This window comes from Artibeus jamaicensis, unplaced genomic scaffold (genome assembly GCF_021234435.1).
Source record: "Artibeus jamaicensis isolate MK-2021 breed Jamaican fruit bat unplaced genomic scaffold, CSHL_Jam_final contig_471, whole genome shotgun sequence".
Lineage (NCBI taxonomy): Eukaryota > Metazoa > Chordata > Mammalia > Chiroptera > Phyllostomidae > Artibeus > Artibeus jamaicensis.
Genome location: NW_026521850.1, coordinates 3,988,542 through 4,005,147, shown reverse-complemented (window position 1 = coordinate 4,005,147; position 16,606 = coordinate 3,988,542). Strand labels below are relative to the sequence as shown.

At 59.1% G+C, this 16,606-nt stretch overlaps 1 protein-coding gene across 1 annotated transcript in view; it reads left to right on the top strand.

The window, feature by feature from the left end:
* The first annotated feature begins 722 nt into the window (after positions 1–722).
* Positions 723–16,606, top strand: part of LAMC3 (laminin subunit gamma 3) — a 52,377-nt gene continuing 36,493 nt past the window's right edge. The window contains exons 1-3 of the mRNA XM_037158581.2: positions 723–1,151; positions 9,899–10,203; positions 15,255–15,385. Coding sequence (XP_037014476.2) covers positions 776–1,151; positions 9,899–10,203; positions 15,255–15,385 — 812 coding nt within the window. The 5' untranslated portion in view covers positions 723–775. The remainder of the gene's footprint in view (positions 1,152–9,898; positions 10,204–15,254; positions 15,386–16,606) is intronic.

Below are 16,606 nucleotides of genomic sequence, written 5' to 3'. Positions count from 1 at the left end.
ATACTTCCCTGTACCACCTTCTGCTACACTCTATTGGCCTGCTTACGGAGGCTGTGCTAAATTTTATCTAGTGTCTTCTTTAGCATCTTTTTAGAAGAACACAGAGCTTTTCTCCTTCGATTTACTGACTTGAATGGAGAGTAAAATGAGTTATCTGCTGGGGAGGGTGCAGCCAAGGCCTCTCAGTGACATTTGTGATGAGACCAGGGACCTGCTGTCACAAGTATCAGGTTAGAGTCTCTTTGCTTTGAGGGCCGAGAGGGACGGGCAGCAGGTGCACTTCTCAGAGTTAAAGGAGTCGTGGCCACGTGAGGAACCATCCCACGGCACTGCTAGAGAGGGGTGTGAGGAGAAAGACCCTATCTGCCCTGGAATATCAGGACTAAAAAGGGACAGGTGCGCAGGTGCCCTTTAAGGAGCAGCCATTGAAACATTACAATGGCGGGAATGAAGCTGTATGAGGACCAACCCGCTTTTACAGACAGGACAAGGGCCAGCGTGAGGCCTCTCGGGCAGCTCCAAAGCCGGGCACTCCCAGCCGCAGCCGCCAGGTGGGGCGAGCGCCAAGGGACGGCGCGGTCGGGCAGAGGGGTGCCGTCTGCCGTCTGTCCCTCCCCACTGTCCCTCCCAACCCGGCCTTGGATCCCGCCCGCCAGGGGAAGGCGGGCCCTGGCGCCTCCCCACCCCCGGCGCCGTCCGCGCCCACTAGAGCGGAGCGGAGCTGGAGAGTCAGGCGCGCAGAACCTGGAGCGCGGGGGCATCGGTGCCCTTGACCATGGCCGCTTCTGCGCTCCTGCTCGTCCTGGTGCTCGCGATGCCGCGAGCCGCCGGTGCGGGCATGGGCGCGTGTTACGACGGTGCAGGGCGCGCGCAGCGCTGCCTGCCGGTGTTTGAGAACGCAGCATTTGGCCGGCTCGCCAAGGCCTCCCACACGTGCGGCCACCCACCCGAGGACTTCTGCCCGCACGTGGGCGCGCTGGGGGGCGTCGGGGCGCAGTGCCAACGCTGCGACGCCGCGGACCCCCTACGCCACCACAATGCCTCGTACCTCACTGACTTCCACAGCGAGGATGACAGTACCTGGTGGCAGAGCCCGTCCATGGCCTTCGGCGTGCAGTACCCGACCTCGGTCAACATCACTCTGCGCCTGGGTAAGCGGGGGCTCCAGACACCACCCACATCCTGTTCCCTGTCCCCACCCATTGTGTGCAGCTTGGGTTGGCTGTAGAACCCAGGTGTGGGGGCTCAGAAATGGAACCTGTGTCCCCAGTAGCTGAAAGGTTAGATGGACGGCTGTCCCCTCGGGCCAGAGGGGCAGGAAGCCCTTGGGGACCCCTTAACGGAGCAGTGGGTCTGAGTGCAAAGACCATGCCCTGCAGTGGCCGCTGTAGGGAGGGAGGGGAGGGGACCTCCCAGGGGATGAACCCGTCTTCCCGCCCTCTGAGGCAGGAGCCTAATCTTGGGTCACCTGGTCCACTTCGGGCCTCGGTGCATCCCCGAGGCTGTGTGCGGTCCCTGCGTGTGGTCTTCGGGTAGGAGCCAAGGCGCTCCTCCCGGGCAGGTTTGGTCCCCCGGGTGGAAGCCTGCTTCATGCTGCCGTTGGGAGGCGGTGGGACAGCATGGCTCTTCTGCTCTGCCTGTGCCCCTCCACCCAATACCATGCCAAGGTGCAGGGGGCTGGCATCCCTGGGAACCAGAATCCAGAGTCTGGAGGGAACCAGCCCTTTGCTCCGGGGCCCTCCCCTACTGTGGAATCGGAAGTGCCCCTCCCGCTCCAAGTCCAACCCAACCCAGGTGCCCCTGGAGCCCCGGGAGGTGCCAGGCACTGAGCCGAGCTCTGCCCCGTGTGGCCTCCTCAGGCTCTTCACGGGGGGGGGGGGGGGTGTCAGCCGGTCCCCACTCTCTTATCTCGGGGTCCTAAATCTCCCTAAACTTCAAACACTCAAAGTATTTTATAACTTATTTTGGCTGCTAATTGTGACCTGAAGCTATTTACAGACCTTGTTTATCCTACTTAGACTGAATTAGTATTTGGCTGCTGAAATCTCATCCGAGTGTGTAGCCTATGGCCCCAGGCCCCACCGGGGTGGGAACATGGCGTGAGTCTCGGGTCATCTCTCTAAACTCCGAAAAGTGTGGAATTGCAAAGCACGTCTGGAGCCAAGCGGTTTGGAGAAGCGGTTATGGGACTGCATCCCCATTTTTCCGATGAGAACATTGAGGTTAAGAGTTTCGCCCAGCAGCACACAGCTGCTAAGTGTCAGTCTAGACATGAACATCTGTGTGCAATGTGTCCAAAATCAGAGCAAAAAGTCCTTGACGTGGGCTCTGTCACTGGAGGGGGCTCTTCCCAGCCCTGGGGGACAGTGCCTTGGGGACGGTGAGGAAATGGCATTCAAGTGAGGTGGGGGCAACTGGGGCCCTCAGTGAGCCTTCCGTTGCTTGTTGGTGTCCCAAGAAGCTCAGGTCCCTGGGCCTTGTCACCTTCCCTTGGCCTGTCAGGACCTTGAGGTGGGATGTCTAGGTGGGGCACGGTCTGTACCCAGCAGGCGACAGGAAAGCAATGGGGGAGGAAGGCTGGGGGAGCTGGCTGGACGGGGCTGGCAGTACCCCAAGGCCCCAGGGGAAGGAATCTGGGACAGGGTGGAGGTTGTGGAGGAGACAGGCTGTTCCATGACAAAGGGGGCGGGTTCGGCTGATGTGTTACATGTGTCGTGGAATCCAGGGGCCGGCAGACGGCTGGGCCCAGGCACCAGCCAGGTGGGCGGGCAGGGAAGTGCCCGCATTTGTGGGCAGCCCCCGTGTGCCCAGCGCCGCCGGCGGCGTGCTCAGCCCTGTGCTTCCGCCGCCTCGTGGCCTTGAACTCTGCCCAGGCTGCTTGCAGCGCAGTGGGCGCCATCCACTCGTAACCAGGAGCCTGAGGACCCCACACGACACACACTCACACACACACGGGGTGTCCTGCCCGGCACCAGGGTTCTTCCTCCCTGTGCACAGCGTCGGGCGTATAGGAGGCTCTGCAGCAGTGTGTGTGGTGACCGAACAAACGAGCGCGTGACAGTGCTCCCTCCTCCGTCCTGTGCTGTGCACCCAGCCCAGGGCTCTGGGGGACAGAGCAGGGTGCATATCACAAACGGGGCTCTGGGCTCTCCCTGCACGGCCACCCGGGGTGGGGGAGGGCACACGCCATCCCCTCTCATACTCTGGCGTCCTCTCTGTGAAGCAGGGGTAAGAGTGGCCGCCTCCTGGGCGGGCTGCTGGTCCCAGGAGCTGGGGTGGGGGCGGCCAAGGCGAGTGCTTGTCTGAGCTGTGACAGTCCCTGTGTGTGACCAACGTCACTCTGCTGAGAGCAGCCCTGGGCTGAGCTTCCCCTGGGGGGTGTCCCCTCTGAAGGGGTTGAGAAACACTCACCAAGTGGGCCCATGTTTGGCTCCACTGGACTTTGGCTCGCTCCACGCCGAGCCGTGCATTGCGTGATATCCGGGGGAGAATAGGTCTGGGGCGGTCATGATATTCCCAGCGGAGGCCCTGCGGTCAGGCAAAGCGGGTGGGTGGGAGCCTCTGCTCCTGGTCCTCAAGCCACCTCCGCTGGCCCCGCCCCCTCTCCTTGACAGATTGCTGGGGAAGGGGGGCGTGGGTGGCCACCGGGCCAGGGTCTCCTTGGGGTTCCGGGGTGAGGGGCAGTGGAGGGGGCGGCAGCCCGTCAGTTCCCTGGTAGAGGTCGCTGCTTTCCCAGCCCCCCGCGAGCTCACAGACATCTGTTCCAGGCCCCAGTTGCCAAGCTGAGCCTTCCCGTCTGGGATGAAAGGCAGCGTCGGGGTCTGGCAGCTCCCCGCCCTTCACTGAAGGCCGGAGGGGGGCTGGCGCCTGGTGGCGGGTGTGGAGCATGGGGGGGTGGATGCCATCGGGGGTAACAGACATGAATCGGGGGGCTCTTGCCACACAGGGGCTAAAAGCCCTGCTGAGTCTGCAGGATGTGTTCCCTTATAGACAGGCAGACCGAGGCTCCCAGAGAGCGTGGCCCTCTACCTGGGGTGACATGGCCATACTTGACAGACCCCAGGACCCTCCCCTAACTGTGCTGCGGTCGGGAATGATACCCATCACGGGCAGATGCTGGTGAAGCCGGTCCAGGCTTTGCATCAGGCTGGGGAGGAGAGGGGTCTCTTTGTCCACTTTCTTGGATTCCTGGGAACCTCCTGGAGGGACAGACAGACCCTCAAGTCCCTGTTTTCCCAGCAGATGAGTTCTGGGCCCCCGAGAGAAGGGGGAGTTGCAGGAGGAAGGGGTGGGCCCCTGCCTGCCTCCAGCCCAGCCCCCACTGCCAGAGCACAGGCTGTGGGGTGCCGCCCTGCAAAGGTCAGGCTGGACCCAGGACTGGGGGACTGGGAACACACTTAGGATACAGGGACCTCGCTGAGATCTGAAGGGTGGCAGGAGGGGACATGAGAATGGAGGGCATTTCATGTTGGGGGACAGCGACCTCCTGGTGTGCCCCGCATCCCGAGACCCGCACAGCCCAGGCGGGTGGAGAGGATGGGAGGAGGAGACCAGGCACCTGGCCTAGGCCTTGGCGGGCAGCAGGAGGGCCTTGCCGGCCCCTGAGGAGCCCAAAGCCGGCTGGGCCTCCCGAGCTTCGGCTGCACCACGGCTCCACCGCGTCTTCCTGTCGAGGGGGCTGCCCTGTTTGCATTGGCTGGGGCCAGCGCTCGGGGGCCAAGTCCTCCTTCCTGCTCCCTAGGGGTTCTGGCTGGAATGCTGGGCCCCAGGCAGGTCCTGGGGTCAAGGCAGCGATCCTGGTTAGCTTCCAGCCACTGAAGCAGCCCCGCCTTGACCCCCCGCCCCGCCCCACCACTGGCCTTGGCTGCCTCAACCCTCCTGGGCTTCCCAGGACTGACCCAGGAGTGGGAGGAGAGGGAAGTCCCAAAGCCCAGGAAGGATGCCCGCAGCCTCTGGTAACCCCTTGCCCACCTCCCACCTGGCTGCCGCCAGCTGCCCTTTGGCAGGGCTGTGGAAGAGCCACGGCCGCCTCTCTTTCCTCCTGGTCTTTGCCTGTGCAGTTACGTCTGACCTGTGGACTTTCTATTCCTGAAGGCTAACCCGCATCTTGTTCATAAACAAAACAGGGGACTGCCTGCCGCGGGCCCGTCCCTGGGCCAAGGCCTGGTGACACAGCTGTTGGCTGGGCTGTCTGCCTCGCGCAGCTTAGAGGTGCCCTCCTCCAGGAAGCCCCTGACGCCCAGGATTGGGCAGAGGGCCTACCTGAGTGTTCTCCCAGCCCCTCGCCCGTCCCTGTCCCTGTCCCTGTCTGTGCTGCATTGTGGTTCCCGTTTGTGTGCGTTGGTGTGTCGGCCGTGCTCCGAGGGAATGCCTGCCTGTGTTCACGGCTGGACCCCATGCCCTGGGGCCCCATAAACGTTGGTCTGGCCAGTGAGTGGGGTCACAGCTAACATTCAGTTGTGTGCAGGCCGCCTGCCTGGGGCTGTTCCAAATGCTTGCAGTCATTCACTCATTAAACCCTGTTGTTGACAATGCACTTTGTGCGAATGGGGAAACTGAGTCACTGCACTAAAGTCACTTACCCAGTTAATGGCGAGGGGTAGGTATGTTGGCCAAGGCCACAGCGCCAGTCAGTGGTGGAGCTGGGTTACAAACCCCAGCATTTCAGTCATGTCTCAGTTCAGACTGGACCTCAGAATCCTTCTTAACACAAAGCCCTAGGCAATAATCGATCTGATGAAACCTGTTCACTCTCTCCAGTTAGACAACAGGCTTGGCAGACTTTGGTCCATATTTGGAGTTCAGACTCTTGGCCCAAAGATGAGACAGCTGTGATGGGCCAGCCCTGCTCCAGCCCAGTGCTTATGGAGGCTGGCACCGCGGTCTTGGGGACTCCCCAGCACCGGAATTGCCAGGAGCTGGGGTGGGAGAGGAGGACAGAGCTGAGGGCCCGGAGCAGCTGCCTGGTCCTTACACCCACAGCAGGCAGGCAGGCTCACCCCTCGCACTTGGACTCAGCTTCCCACCCTGCCCCCTCCCGCCCCACCCCGGCCACTGCTCCCCAGATGGCTCCAATTAAAGGGCTCTGTTTTGTTTCCCTTTTCCCAAAATAAGCCTCTCCATTCTGTTTCGAGCTCACTCTGGTCTGCAGTGCCGGATGTGAGCAGGCCAGGTTTTATGGCTGCCCTGCTGTCGTTCCCGACGGGCTGTACGTCCCAGCTGCTTGGAGAGGACGTGGCTCAGAGCTCGAGGTGCAGACTCAGGGGCAGTCTCCCTGGGCAGCCCCTTCTTTCTGAGCCCCAAATGGAGGAGAGCCTAGTTCCAGGCAGTGACTTTGGGGCCACATGGGCCTGCAGTTGAGTGAGTGGCCTCAGCTGTCTTCTGCGTGACACTGGGCGAGTCCCTCATTAGTAAAAGGAGCACAGTGACGGGACTGTTTGGGATGTCTCAAGAAACTATGTGTAAAGCACTGAGCGAGGTGCCTGGCACATAGTAGGTGCTCAGTAAATACTGGCTGTTATGCAAGTACTATTTGGGGGTCAGGACTTGCAGACACACTGTGACCATGTCAGCCGTGTTGTTGGCCTGCCTGTCTTAACGTGCTCACTGGATTACAAACTCCTGGGATGTACACGTCATGCTCCATCTTCCCTCACTCATGCAGCAGGCATTTAGTGAGCACCTACTATGTGCCAGGTGCTATGCTCAGTGGGAGGGATTTACAGCCCTTGTCCCAAGGTGGTCAGAGTCCAGCGGCAGAGATGGGCAGGTGTTTTCATAACAGGGTGAGGAAGCCCAGGGTGGCTGGGGCAGCCCAGTGAGGCACCCAGACCCGCGGCTTCCAGGATGAGTAGCCATCAGCTCAGGAAAGTGAGAGAAGGACGTTCTGCTCAGGGATGAGGCTGGAGCATGTGGTTTGCCTGCTAGACCAGTGGGATGAGCAGGAATGTGTGGGAGCCAACCAGGTAAGGAGTAGAGGGAACAGCATTCCAGGCAGAGGGAACAGCACGCTGGTCATCTGGGCGTTAAGATCCATATGCTACCAAGCAGTGTAGCCGCAGTTCATAGCTGGGGATGGTGTTCTGGTCCAGCTTTCCTGCTGGGGCACACCTGTCCCCCCCCACCCCTGAAGCCTCATCAGCTGCTGGGTCTCGCAAGGGTCTGGGTTGAAACTGCAAATTTAATTCTTGTTCCTGTGTAGAAGACTGGGGTGGGGTGGGGGGGCGGAGCTTCCTTCCCCAGCCTTCAGGTTGCCTTAGACAGAATCCTTTTCATCACAAAGTGAGGATTAAGTTGCTTTCTTGGCTCTTCTAATTAACTCCTGTAACAAGAAGTTCCTGCCGAGTCTCTGTGATGTTCCAGCACCTTCTCTCACCTCCTGGCTCAGCAAGGAGGAGGAAAAGCAGCGCCCCGCATTCCTTGTTTGCATGGAATCCCTCTGACCATCTTCTTCCCATTGCGCTCCTCCCTGCCAGCTACCTTTTAAGTGGTTCCACGCTGCCCTCCAGACACCAAGCGAGGCGTCTGGCCCTTCGGTGTTTACCCAGGAGTCTGGGGGACCGGACGGCCTCCACAGCATCCTTCTGTGAATGCACATCCAGGCAAAGTCCCCGCCTGGTCCCCAGGCTTGAAGCCTGCAGGGAACAGAAGCAGCCACTGGATTGTCCCCCGACACCGACTGTCAGCCACCCAGGGTTTCTTTTGAGGGATTGGGGTTACAGTGCCAAGCCGGGCTGCTTCAGGGCTTTGCAAAACATCTTAAAAGAGAACATGGGAAGGCAGTGGCTTAAAAAAATTTTTTAATGTGTTTTCTCGTTTTTAAATTGAAACAAGCTTCCTGAGAGAAAATCGAGGAAGTGCAGAACAAGGGAACAGGGAAGGAGGCAGTCCGCCCTGAGGACAGGCGCACTGTTTCGTGCGTTGTCTTTCTTTTTTGCCCATTCTTTAGAGATTTTTTTTTTCTTTAGAGAGTTTTAAATGTAATTCGATGGTTCTGAATGGTGGCTCTCATGTCTTTTTTTTCATTCAACATTTTGACTTTGCTTTGCCCCCGGTGAGGGGCCAGCCAGCAGTTGGCTACGTGTGTGGCTTCACACTTCCCTGAGTTTATACCCTACTATGTGCAGAAGGGTCCGGCACAAATAATGCCCCTTTCTTACTACCAAATCTTTTATGATAAAATCATAAGCATGTCATTCCGTAACATACAATATCTCACTCAAGCGCACCGTATGACGTTTTAGGTGAAATGCTCAGATTAAATCAATACATCATTACCCTGGCTGGTGTGGCTCAGTAGGTACAGCACTGGCCTACAGACTAAGAAGCAGGTCACTGGTTCGAGGCCCGGTCAGGACACATGCCTGGGTTGTGGGCCAGGTCCCCAGTTGGGAGGTGTGAGAGAGGCAACTGATTGATGTTTCTCTCCCTTTCTCTCTCTCTCTTTTCCCCTCTCTCTAAAAATAAATAGATAAGATCTTAAAAAACAAGAAAATTTCACCACCCCCAAAAGAAGCCCTGTGCCCACTGGCAGGCACTGCCCAGACTCCCCGCTCCCCCATTACTTGACAACTAATCTACTTGCTGTCTTTATGGATTTGCCTATTCGGGACATTTAATATCAGTGGGGTCATATAGAAAATGTAGTCCTTTGTGATTAGCTTCTTTCATTTACCATAAGATTTTCGAGGTTCATCCATATGGTAGCATGTTATCAGTGCTGACAGTCCCTGACTTTCGATGGACTGACTTACCATTTGCCTACAATGGTGTGAAAGTGATACATGTTTAGTAGAAACCCCACTTCGATTTCTGAATTTTGCTCTCGTCCCTGGGCCAGCGATCTGCGGTAGGACACTCTCGTGAGGCTGGGCAGGACAGGGCAGCTCGGGCAGACAGCCAAGGCTCCGCGGCGGCTGTGCTGCCAGCGGTTTTGGGTGTTGCGTTTTGTGGTTTGGCGCAGCACCCTGTCTACCGAATGCCCGGCTGTGTCTCCTACTTCTGGTGGGAAGACAGGAAGACAATGACTCTTGAGGTCAAGGTCACGGTCAAGCTGAAAGCTAATGTAGGAGCTCTGAGCATGCTCAGATGGGTTGGGTCGAGCTGTGGTGGTAGGTAAGTTAGGTGTATTAAATGCATTATTGACTTACAGTATTTTCAATTTACCATGAGTTTATCTGGACGTAACTTTGTCATAATCGAGAAGCGTCTGTACCTCATTCTTTTTTATTGCCAAATACGAGCCCATTGTCTGAGACTCTGGGAGAGGAACGTCTATGGCAACAAGGAGCATCAGTGGCCCAGAGAAGCTGAATGACAATGGACTGAGGGTTAAGCTGGGAGACGAGGCCATGGGGTGGGCAGGTGAGTTTGGGTCGGAAGTGAAGTTAGATGGACGTGTGAGGAATAGGGGGTCCGGGGAGGACAGTGTTGGGATGTGGGACTTGGAACAGGGCTGTCTCCAGACACCAGTGGTCTGAAGTCACTGAGCGGGAATGAGTCCAAAGTCACAGGTGGGAGGGTTGGCCTTGGTGGGATGTAGTGAAAGAAAAAACTTTCTAATGGTAGAGCAGTCTGCTTCAGGGTGTGGCAGCATCTCGTGCCTGGAGACACTTGAGCAAAGAAAGAAGGCTCCCTGTCCGGAAAAGCAGATTTCCACACAGGGAGGCCAGCTGGCCCAAATCAGGGGTGGCAAATACCCGGAAGGCATGTCCGCATTGTCCTTTGCGGTGCCCCTCACAGGCATCACTAATCGATGGCAGCATTACCATCACGGCGCTCCAGACAGCCTCTGCCGATCCAAGATAGTTTGTGTAGCACGCCCAGCCTGCCCTCCCTGGACCAGCCTTCTGATTGTCCCTTCCGGTCTGTGAAGTGAGTCTGTGTCCTCCCACCGCAGGGAAAGCCTACGAGATCACCTACGTGCGGCTGAAGTTCCACACCAGCCGCCCCGAGAGCTTCGCCATCTACAAGCGCAGCCGCGCGGGCGGCCCCTGGGAGCCCTACCAGTACTACAGCGCCTCCTGCTGGAAGACCTATGGCAGGCCCGAGGGCCACTACCTGCGCCCCGGCCAGGACGAGCGCGTGGCCTTCTGCACCTCCGAGTTCAGCGACATCTCCCCCCTGAGCGGGGGCAACGTGGCCTTCTCTACCCTGGAGGGCCGGCCCAGCGCCTACAACTTCGAGGAGAGCCCGGTGCTTCAGGTCAGCCGGGGCGGGGCTGGGGGCGGGGCTGGGGGCGGGGACTGGGCTTCGGGTAGGACGCTGGGTCCAGGGACCACAGGAACTAAAGTGGCAGGACACAGGCGGACCTACCGGATGCCTCGGTTTTCAGATTTTAAACAACAGGAGTTTTTGTTGTGTCTAAACTTTCTGTGGACACCCGATAATGAAGCAAGTAGAAGGGGGACGACTCAGGCAGGCAGACTCCTTTCCTGGCCTCCCGTGTCAGCCCTGTGGCTCCCGGGAGCCACGGGACAGGAGCCACGGGACAGCGCCACCTCACCAGACCCCTTCCTTACGGAGATGGGGAAACCGAGGCCTGGAGCAGGGAAGGGATTTTCCTGGGGCTTGCATGCGGGGAGGGCCCCCCCCCCCCCCCCGCCGCGCAACACCCCAGGTGTCCTGACTCCTGGCCAGTGCTCCTTCCAGACCCCCGGCCAAGGGCCTCACTTCCTCTCTGAACCCACAGCGCTGCCTGCCCCCATGTATCCTCACGGGCTTTTCCCAGGATAATAGGAAAGTGCGAGCAGAACATGAGTTTGGGACCAGAGTCCCAGGTTCTACACCGATGCAGAACTTTCGGGAAGGAGATGGAAGTGCTCACAATGGTGGCCACGAGCCCCAGGCGTCTGGAAGAGCACTTCAAATGTGACAAGAGCGATTGCCTTTAAAATGCTTCGCTTTAACGAATCTTCATTTCAATAGCCCACGCCACCACGTTGGGCAGCCAGCTATCATGTGGCCGGCACAGTGCTTGGCACTGAGAGGCACTCACTCGCTCTTTGAAGCTGTAAGTCAGGGCAGCTCACTGTCCTCGTCCTCAAAGGGGAGAGTGCCGTAGGTCTGTGGCTGTGCCCATTTACACAGGTCCCCTGGCCAGCCTGCCTGGCTCTGCTCAGCCATGGGGCTGCACTGGTATCAGCCCCACGCATGTCAGCCTCCCTGGGCATTCATGACCTTCAACCCCGGACACAGCGGCCTGGTTGATTGACTTTTGTGGCGTGAACGGCCCTCTTGTCTGCTCCCCTGCATCGGGACAGGCCTGCGCCCAGAAAAACTGACACGTCTCCTTCCCCAGGCAGGTCACATTTTCTCTGCCTGTTGGGACAGCGAGGGGGCGGGGGCCAGAATCCTGTTTGCTCCCAGAGGGGACACTGAGGCCCTGGGAGCAGTTGGGTCCTGCCCGGGCCACCCTGCAAGAGAAGATGGGCAATCGTCCGGTTCAGAGTCCCCAAGACCACCCTCAGGTTCTGGGATTTGCTAGAGGGACTCACAGAACTCAGAGAAGCTGGCACCCTCAGGGTGAGGACTTATTACAGTGAAAAGAAACAGCCCAAAACCAGCAGAGGGTCGGTCCTGGGGGCAGTGCTGATCTCTCCCAGCAACCGTGTGTGACAAGCAGCATGCACGGGCCACTGGAGACCAGGGAAGCTCACTGTGTCCAGGAGCTTCACGGGGTTCACCGCACGGACCTGGCCAACGGCCTGGGTGACTGACGTTCGTTGCCAGCTGGTCCCATGTGGCCCAAGGTCCCCATAAGTCACATGTTAGCATAGACCACCTGGCGTGCCCAAGACCCCAGGTGAACAGACACTCTTATCAAGCAGGACATCAGTCTTGATGGCTTAGAGGTGACTTCAGGAGCGGGGAGCAAAGGCCAGACCTCTCCTTGGGCAAGGCTCACCTTCACAGCCCAGAATCTCAGCTCCAGATGCCCAGGCCCTGCTGGTCCCATGGAGAACGCTCATGTGTGATCGTCTTGGCTTTGTCTGAAACGACAGAGCCTCCTCCCTGGGGCTTCAGGCCGGCAGATCAGCAAAGGTCAGCCGAGGTCGCTTGAGGACAAGCAGAACGTCCGGAGCCTGCTCCACCTGAGTCTGTGTCCACGTCTCCCTGGGCAGAGGCTTAAGCTGGGGACCTTGGCAGCGGGTTCCCTGACTTGTGGTCTTGCATGTCCTGTGTCCCTAACAGAGAAGCAACCTCGGAAACCCCCACCCCATTTCCCGCTGCTTCCTGGCAGAAACCAAGGTCAGAGAAGGACAAAGAAATTCAAGGCCACCCAGCCCTTCTCTCCTGTCCCCCATGGATACACCCTGGTGGCACTTTCTCTGAGGACAAGGAGCATTTGGGGGTGAGAGGTCACAGAAGATGTGTCCGTGCAGCTGCTAGGTCCTGGGTCCCACCAGTCCAGGGCAGAATCAGTGAGGGAGCTGAGCAGCCCTCCGCAGCTGCGTCCTGGGGACTGGCTGAGCCGAGGCCCCGCCCCCGGCTCCTCCTCCACACCGGTCTGGCCCAGAGTCAACCTAGCGCCCACTCACGGTTGTACCCGAGGTGATAAGAAGTTGTAAAAGCCTGTTGTGGCCTGTGTACATCTGGGCTCCGGTTTACCCCAAAATGGCCTTTAAGGCCTCAGGGCAGGAGGCTCCACACAAGTTGGGCTGAAGGAGCAAATCCCCCTGTTCTCTTCCGGCTCCTGCCCCTGTGTCTCAGGGAGATTTGGACACTGTTCCTATTGCCATTCCCACTGATAGAGCAGGTCATAGGCCCGGAAGCAGAGTCAGGAACCCAGAGAAGTTCGTGTGGGCTGGAGACCGTGGGCAGGTCAGTGCCCTCTGGGCCCCCTGGTATGCTGAGGGCGCTGGGGGAGGTGCAGGAAGGCAGGCCACCTAGTGGTTAACGCTGGGACCCGAGCCCCAGCTCTGCTGTTTGCCAGCTGTGCAGCTTGGAGCAGAGCACTCAGCCTCTCTGAGCCTCAGTCTCCTCATCTGTAGAATGGGGGTAGTGAGTCACCAGACGGGACCCGGCCCAGAGTGCGTCTGCCTCGGCCTGCTGGCAGGGGGTGGGCTCTTGACTTCATGCAGCCAGAGACTTCACAGCAGGAGTCCAGGTGATTTTGTGAGTGTGTTTATTAAACTTGGGGACAGTGGAACAAGGAAAGGCTTAGGGTAGAAGAAGCAACAGGAGAGAGCCCGGGCGGGGCTGCTTTGGCTCTTTGGAAATGTTTTGGGAAAGGGGTGAGCCACAGCAGGCTGCTGTGAGCTCCCTGGGAAGTGAAGGTCACGGTCACAGAGGTGGGCCAAGGCGGGGCAGCTTTTAGCTCCCTGGAGAGTCAGAGAAAAGGGGTTCCTTGGAGACAGGTTCAGGGGTCAGCCCAGGACAAGCTGCTGCTGCCCACACTCCCCTGGTTGCAAGTCTTGTGGGGACCCTTAGAATTTAGGAGGAAGTAAAATGTTCATGCCCCGGAAGGGGCAGGGTGTGCCCTAGAGCTGGCCCGCACCTGAGCTTGTCTCGAGGGTTTTCAGCCGAGAATCTCAGGGGAGGGTGTCACCAGCTTTCCAGCTGTTTGTGATTTGTTGATGTGCCAAAGCCAACAGGGTGGGGGGAGGTTGGGCTTATTCTGTGGTGGGCTCTACTTTGCTCTTATCTTGGGTCTCTCTGGCTCTAATTGGAATTTTGTTATTAGTTCCCCTGATTTTATCTGTCCTTGGGTTTGGCTGGGACAAACGGCCCTCACCAGGTCTCTGTCCTCTGTGTCCCTGACCAGGGAAATTTACACTGTGTTCTCTGGTCCGGGAGTGGGGAGGTGGGAGGGGGAGGGGGGGTACGAGCTACTTGCTCTCCGGTGTCCTTGGTCAGGGGAGATAAGGTTTGCGATTCCCCAGCTGGATGTAAGTTGTTCAAACTCTTTGGCCTTGTGTAATTTTCTTGTCTGAGTTTCCCCATCCCACTTGCCTGGGAATTTTCCTGGCTTCTCATTATCCTCAGCAACAGAACCTACTGGTAAGTTTACTGTGAGCGCCCGAGCCACGGCCACAGAGTGTCAGCCGCGTGGGCCTTCCGTAAACCGGTTCGAGTTCTGTAGGCAGCACTTGTTCTGGTGAAGGGAAAGATGCTGAGCACCTTCAGCGCATGCTCAGGGACCCACAGCGGCAGCACCCCCGGGCCCCTGTTAGATGGCGGAGCCTCGGGCCGCCCCAGACCCCTGAGTCAGAAGCAGGTTTGAACCAGGTCGCTGACCTCTGAGAAGTGATCGAGAGTGACAGGGACCGACAAACTCAGCTGAGGTCCCCACTGCGGTTCCACACATCCTGGGGAAGAGGCCCGGGTGCCAGGCAGCGGGCTCGCGGGTCGCTGAGCCCGGGAAGCAGCAGAGGCCTGCTGGGCTGAGTCCTGCTGGGCCAAAGAGGACAGACTTTGCCAGGAGTTCATGTTCTGTGCGGATGTGCCCGATGGCTGAACTGGGGGGAGCTCCTGGGCTGAATTAAAGTGCCAATTAAAATTCAGCTGGAGCCACCTGATTGCAGCAAACAGCAGGCAGATGAAAATATCAGCCTTTATGTGGGTTCGCTCCCACCTCCCCACCGACTCTTCCAGGGGAAGCTGCTCACTCAGGGACCAGCTAGTGTTTGCTGTGCCTGCTGCATGCGGGGGTGCGGCCAGTAAAGGGCCCCGAGTTCCTGCTGTTGTGGAGTGCTGCGTGTTCTGGGGAGACAGACGTCACCTGGGGCAGGTGGCTTGTCTGTGGGAGGCTGGTCTTTAGCGCGTGAAACGCCCACAGACCTGGGGCCCAGCTGAGTGGGGGAGGAGGGCGCTGGGACAGGCCCTCCCCCAGCTGGCCTCCAGAAGGGGGAAGTCAGGTGACCTGCACAACAGGGTCGCCCCTCACCTAGCAGGTGCCAGACCCCCACACCACACTGCTGACACTGGCCATCCTCCAAACACCTTCCTGGGCTTGGGACTGTCCCTTGTCCTGTCTCACAGGAGGGGCACAGATGCTCCAGGGCACTGAGCAGCTTCCCCAAAGTGTTACAGCCTGTGAGTGGCCTGGGCCCTGGGCGGCCGTGACCCCTGACACACAGGCTCCTGATTTCTGCAGCATGCTTGGAATTTGTCTGAGCTTGGCCTGCCCCTCTGTCCCCAGAGACCCCCAGGTCGGCCAGCTGGGCCTCCCAGCAGAGCGGGACGAGAGCAAATACTTAGGGACCAGCTGATGGCAGCCCTTCCCCTTCCCTGTCCTCCACCCTGCCCCCCAGGAGTGGGTCACCAGCACCGAGCTGCTCATCTCCCTGGACCGGCTCAACACATTTGGGGACGACATTTTCAAGGACCCGAAGGTGCTGCAGTCCTACTACTACGCCGTGTCTGATTTCTCCGTGGGCGGCAGGTAGGGGGAAGGCAGGGCGGCGGGGACCAGGGCCCCGAAGGTGGCAGCCATGTGCGTGTCACCCCACGCGGGTAGAGGGCAAAGATGCCACTTCCGATGTCCCAGGGGAGAGAAGAGGGTGCAGGATCGCCCTGGGCCCGGCACTGGAGGACTGTCTGGCTGCTTCCCGCCTTCCCTCCCAACTCCCGCTGCTTCTCCCGCATCAGCTGTCCCCACCACCTGGTGGGGCGCACTGGACCTTTGCTCCTGCTGTTCCCTCTGCCTGGAAGTCCCTTCCCCCTCCTCCCTCCCTCTTCACTCCCCGAGTGGCGCCTCCATGATGCACAGCGACCCTCCATGCTCGTCTCATGCAGCTAGCTCAGATCACAGCCCTGCTGACGTCCCTCGTGCTGAGCACGCACAGCCGGTTGATGGCAACCACAGGCAGGCCCAGGACTCGAACCTTCACAGGTTTCCTTTTTTTTAAAACCAGCATTCCCGATTTTCTAAGTGGTGAAGCCCATCAACCCCACTCCCCCCAGAGCTCCTGGTAAACTGGGGTGCAGGGGGGCTTCATCGGGACCCAAACGTTTTTTCACGAGGCCGAGAGGCATCTCAGCACAGGAAGAACGGGAATCGGGGCTGCCGGGCTCCAGGCCAGCGACACGGGAGGGTCACCATGCTCCCGGCCCCTTTCTCACGTGAGACGTTAGGCTGTGCCGCCGGGGCTCCGTTAGCATGTGCTGCGGTTTGTCCGTTTACGCATCTCCCGCCCCCACTAAGCAGAGGCTGTGGACCTCCCAGGCCGGTCTCACACGTGGCCGCCGGTGCTGGGTGTGCGAGGCGGGTGCTGGGACAAGGGGAGATGCAGGTGACGTCTTCAACGTGCATGCTCATCGGGCTCCTTCCTGGAAAGTCAAGAGGAAGATAGACGTGCTCCTGGCCCCGTCTCCTGGGGGTGGCAGACAGTAATCCCATCAGTCTCCAGTAAACGAGGCCACGCGCCCCAGAATGACAGGGACGGGAGGCCAGGGCAGGGCGTGTGCCCATCAGGGAGACTGCTCTGCAGAGGGGGACCTGCCAGGGCTGCGGGGGGAGCGTTCCGGGCGGGGGGCCAGCATGTGCGAGATCTAGAGCTTGAGCACCTGGAAGAAGCTTCTGGGGCTGGGCCTGGGGAGGCGGCTGGAAGGTTGGGCCAAGGACACAGTTTATTTGTTTATTTTTAAAATAATTATTTATCTA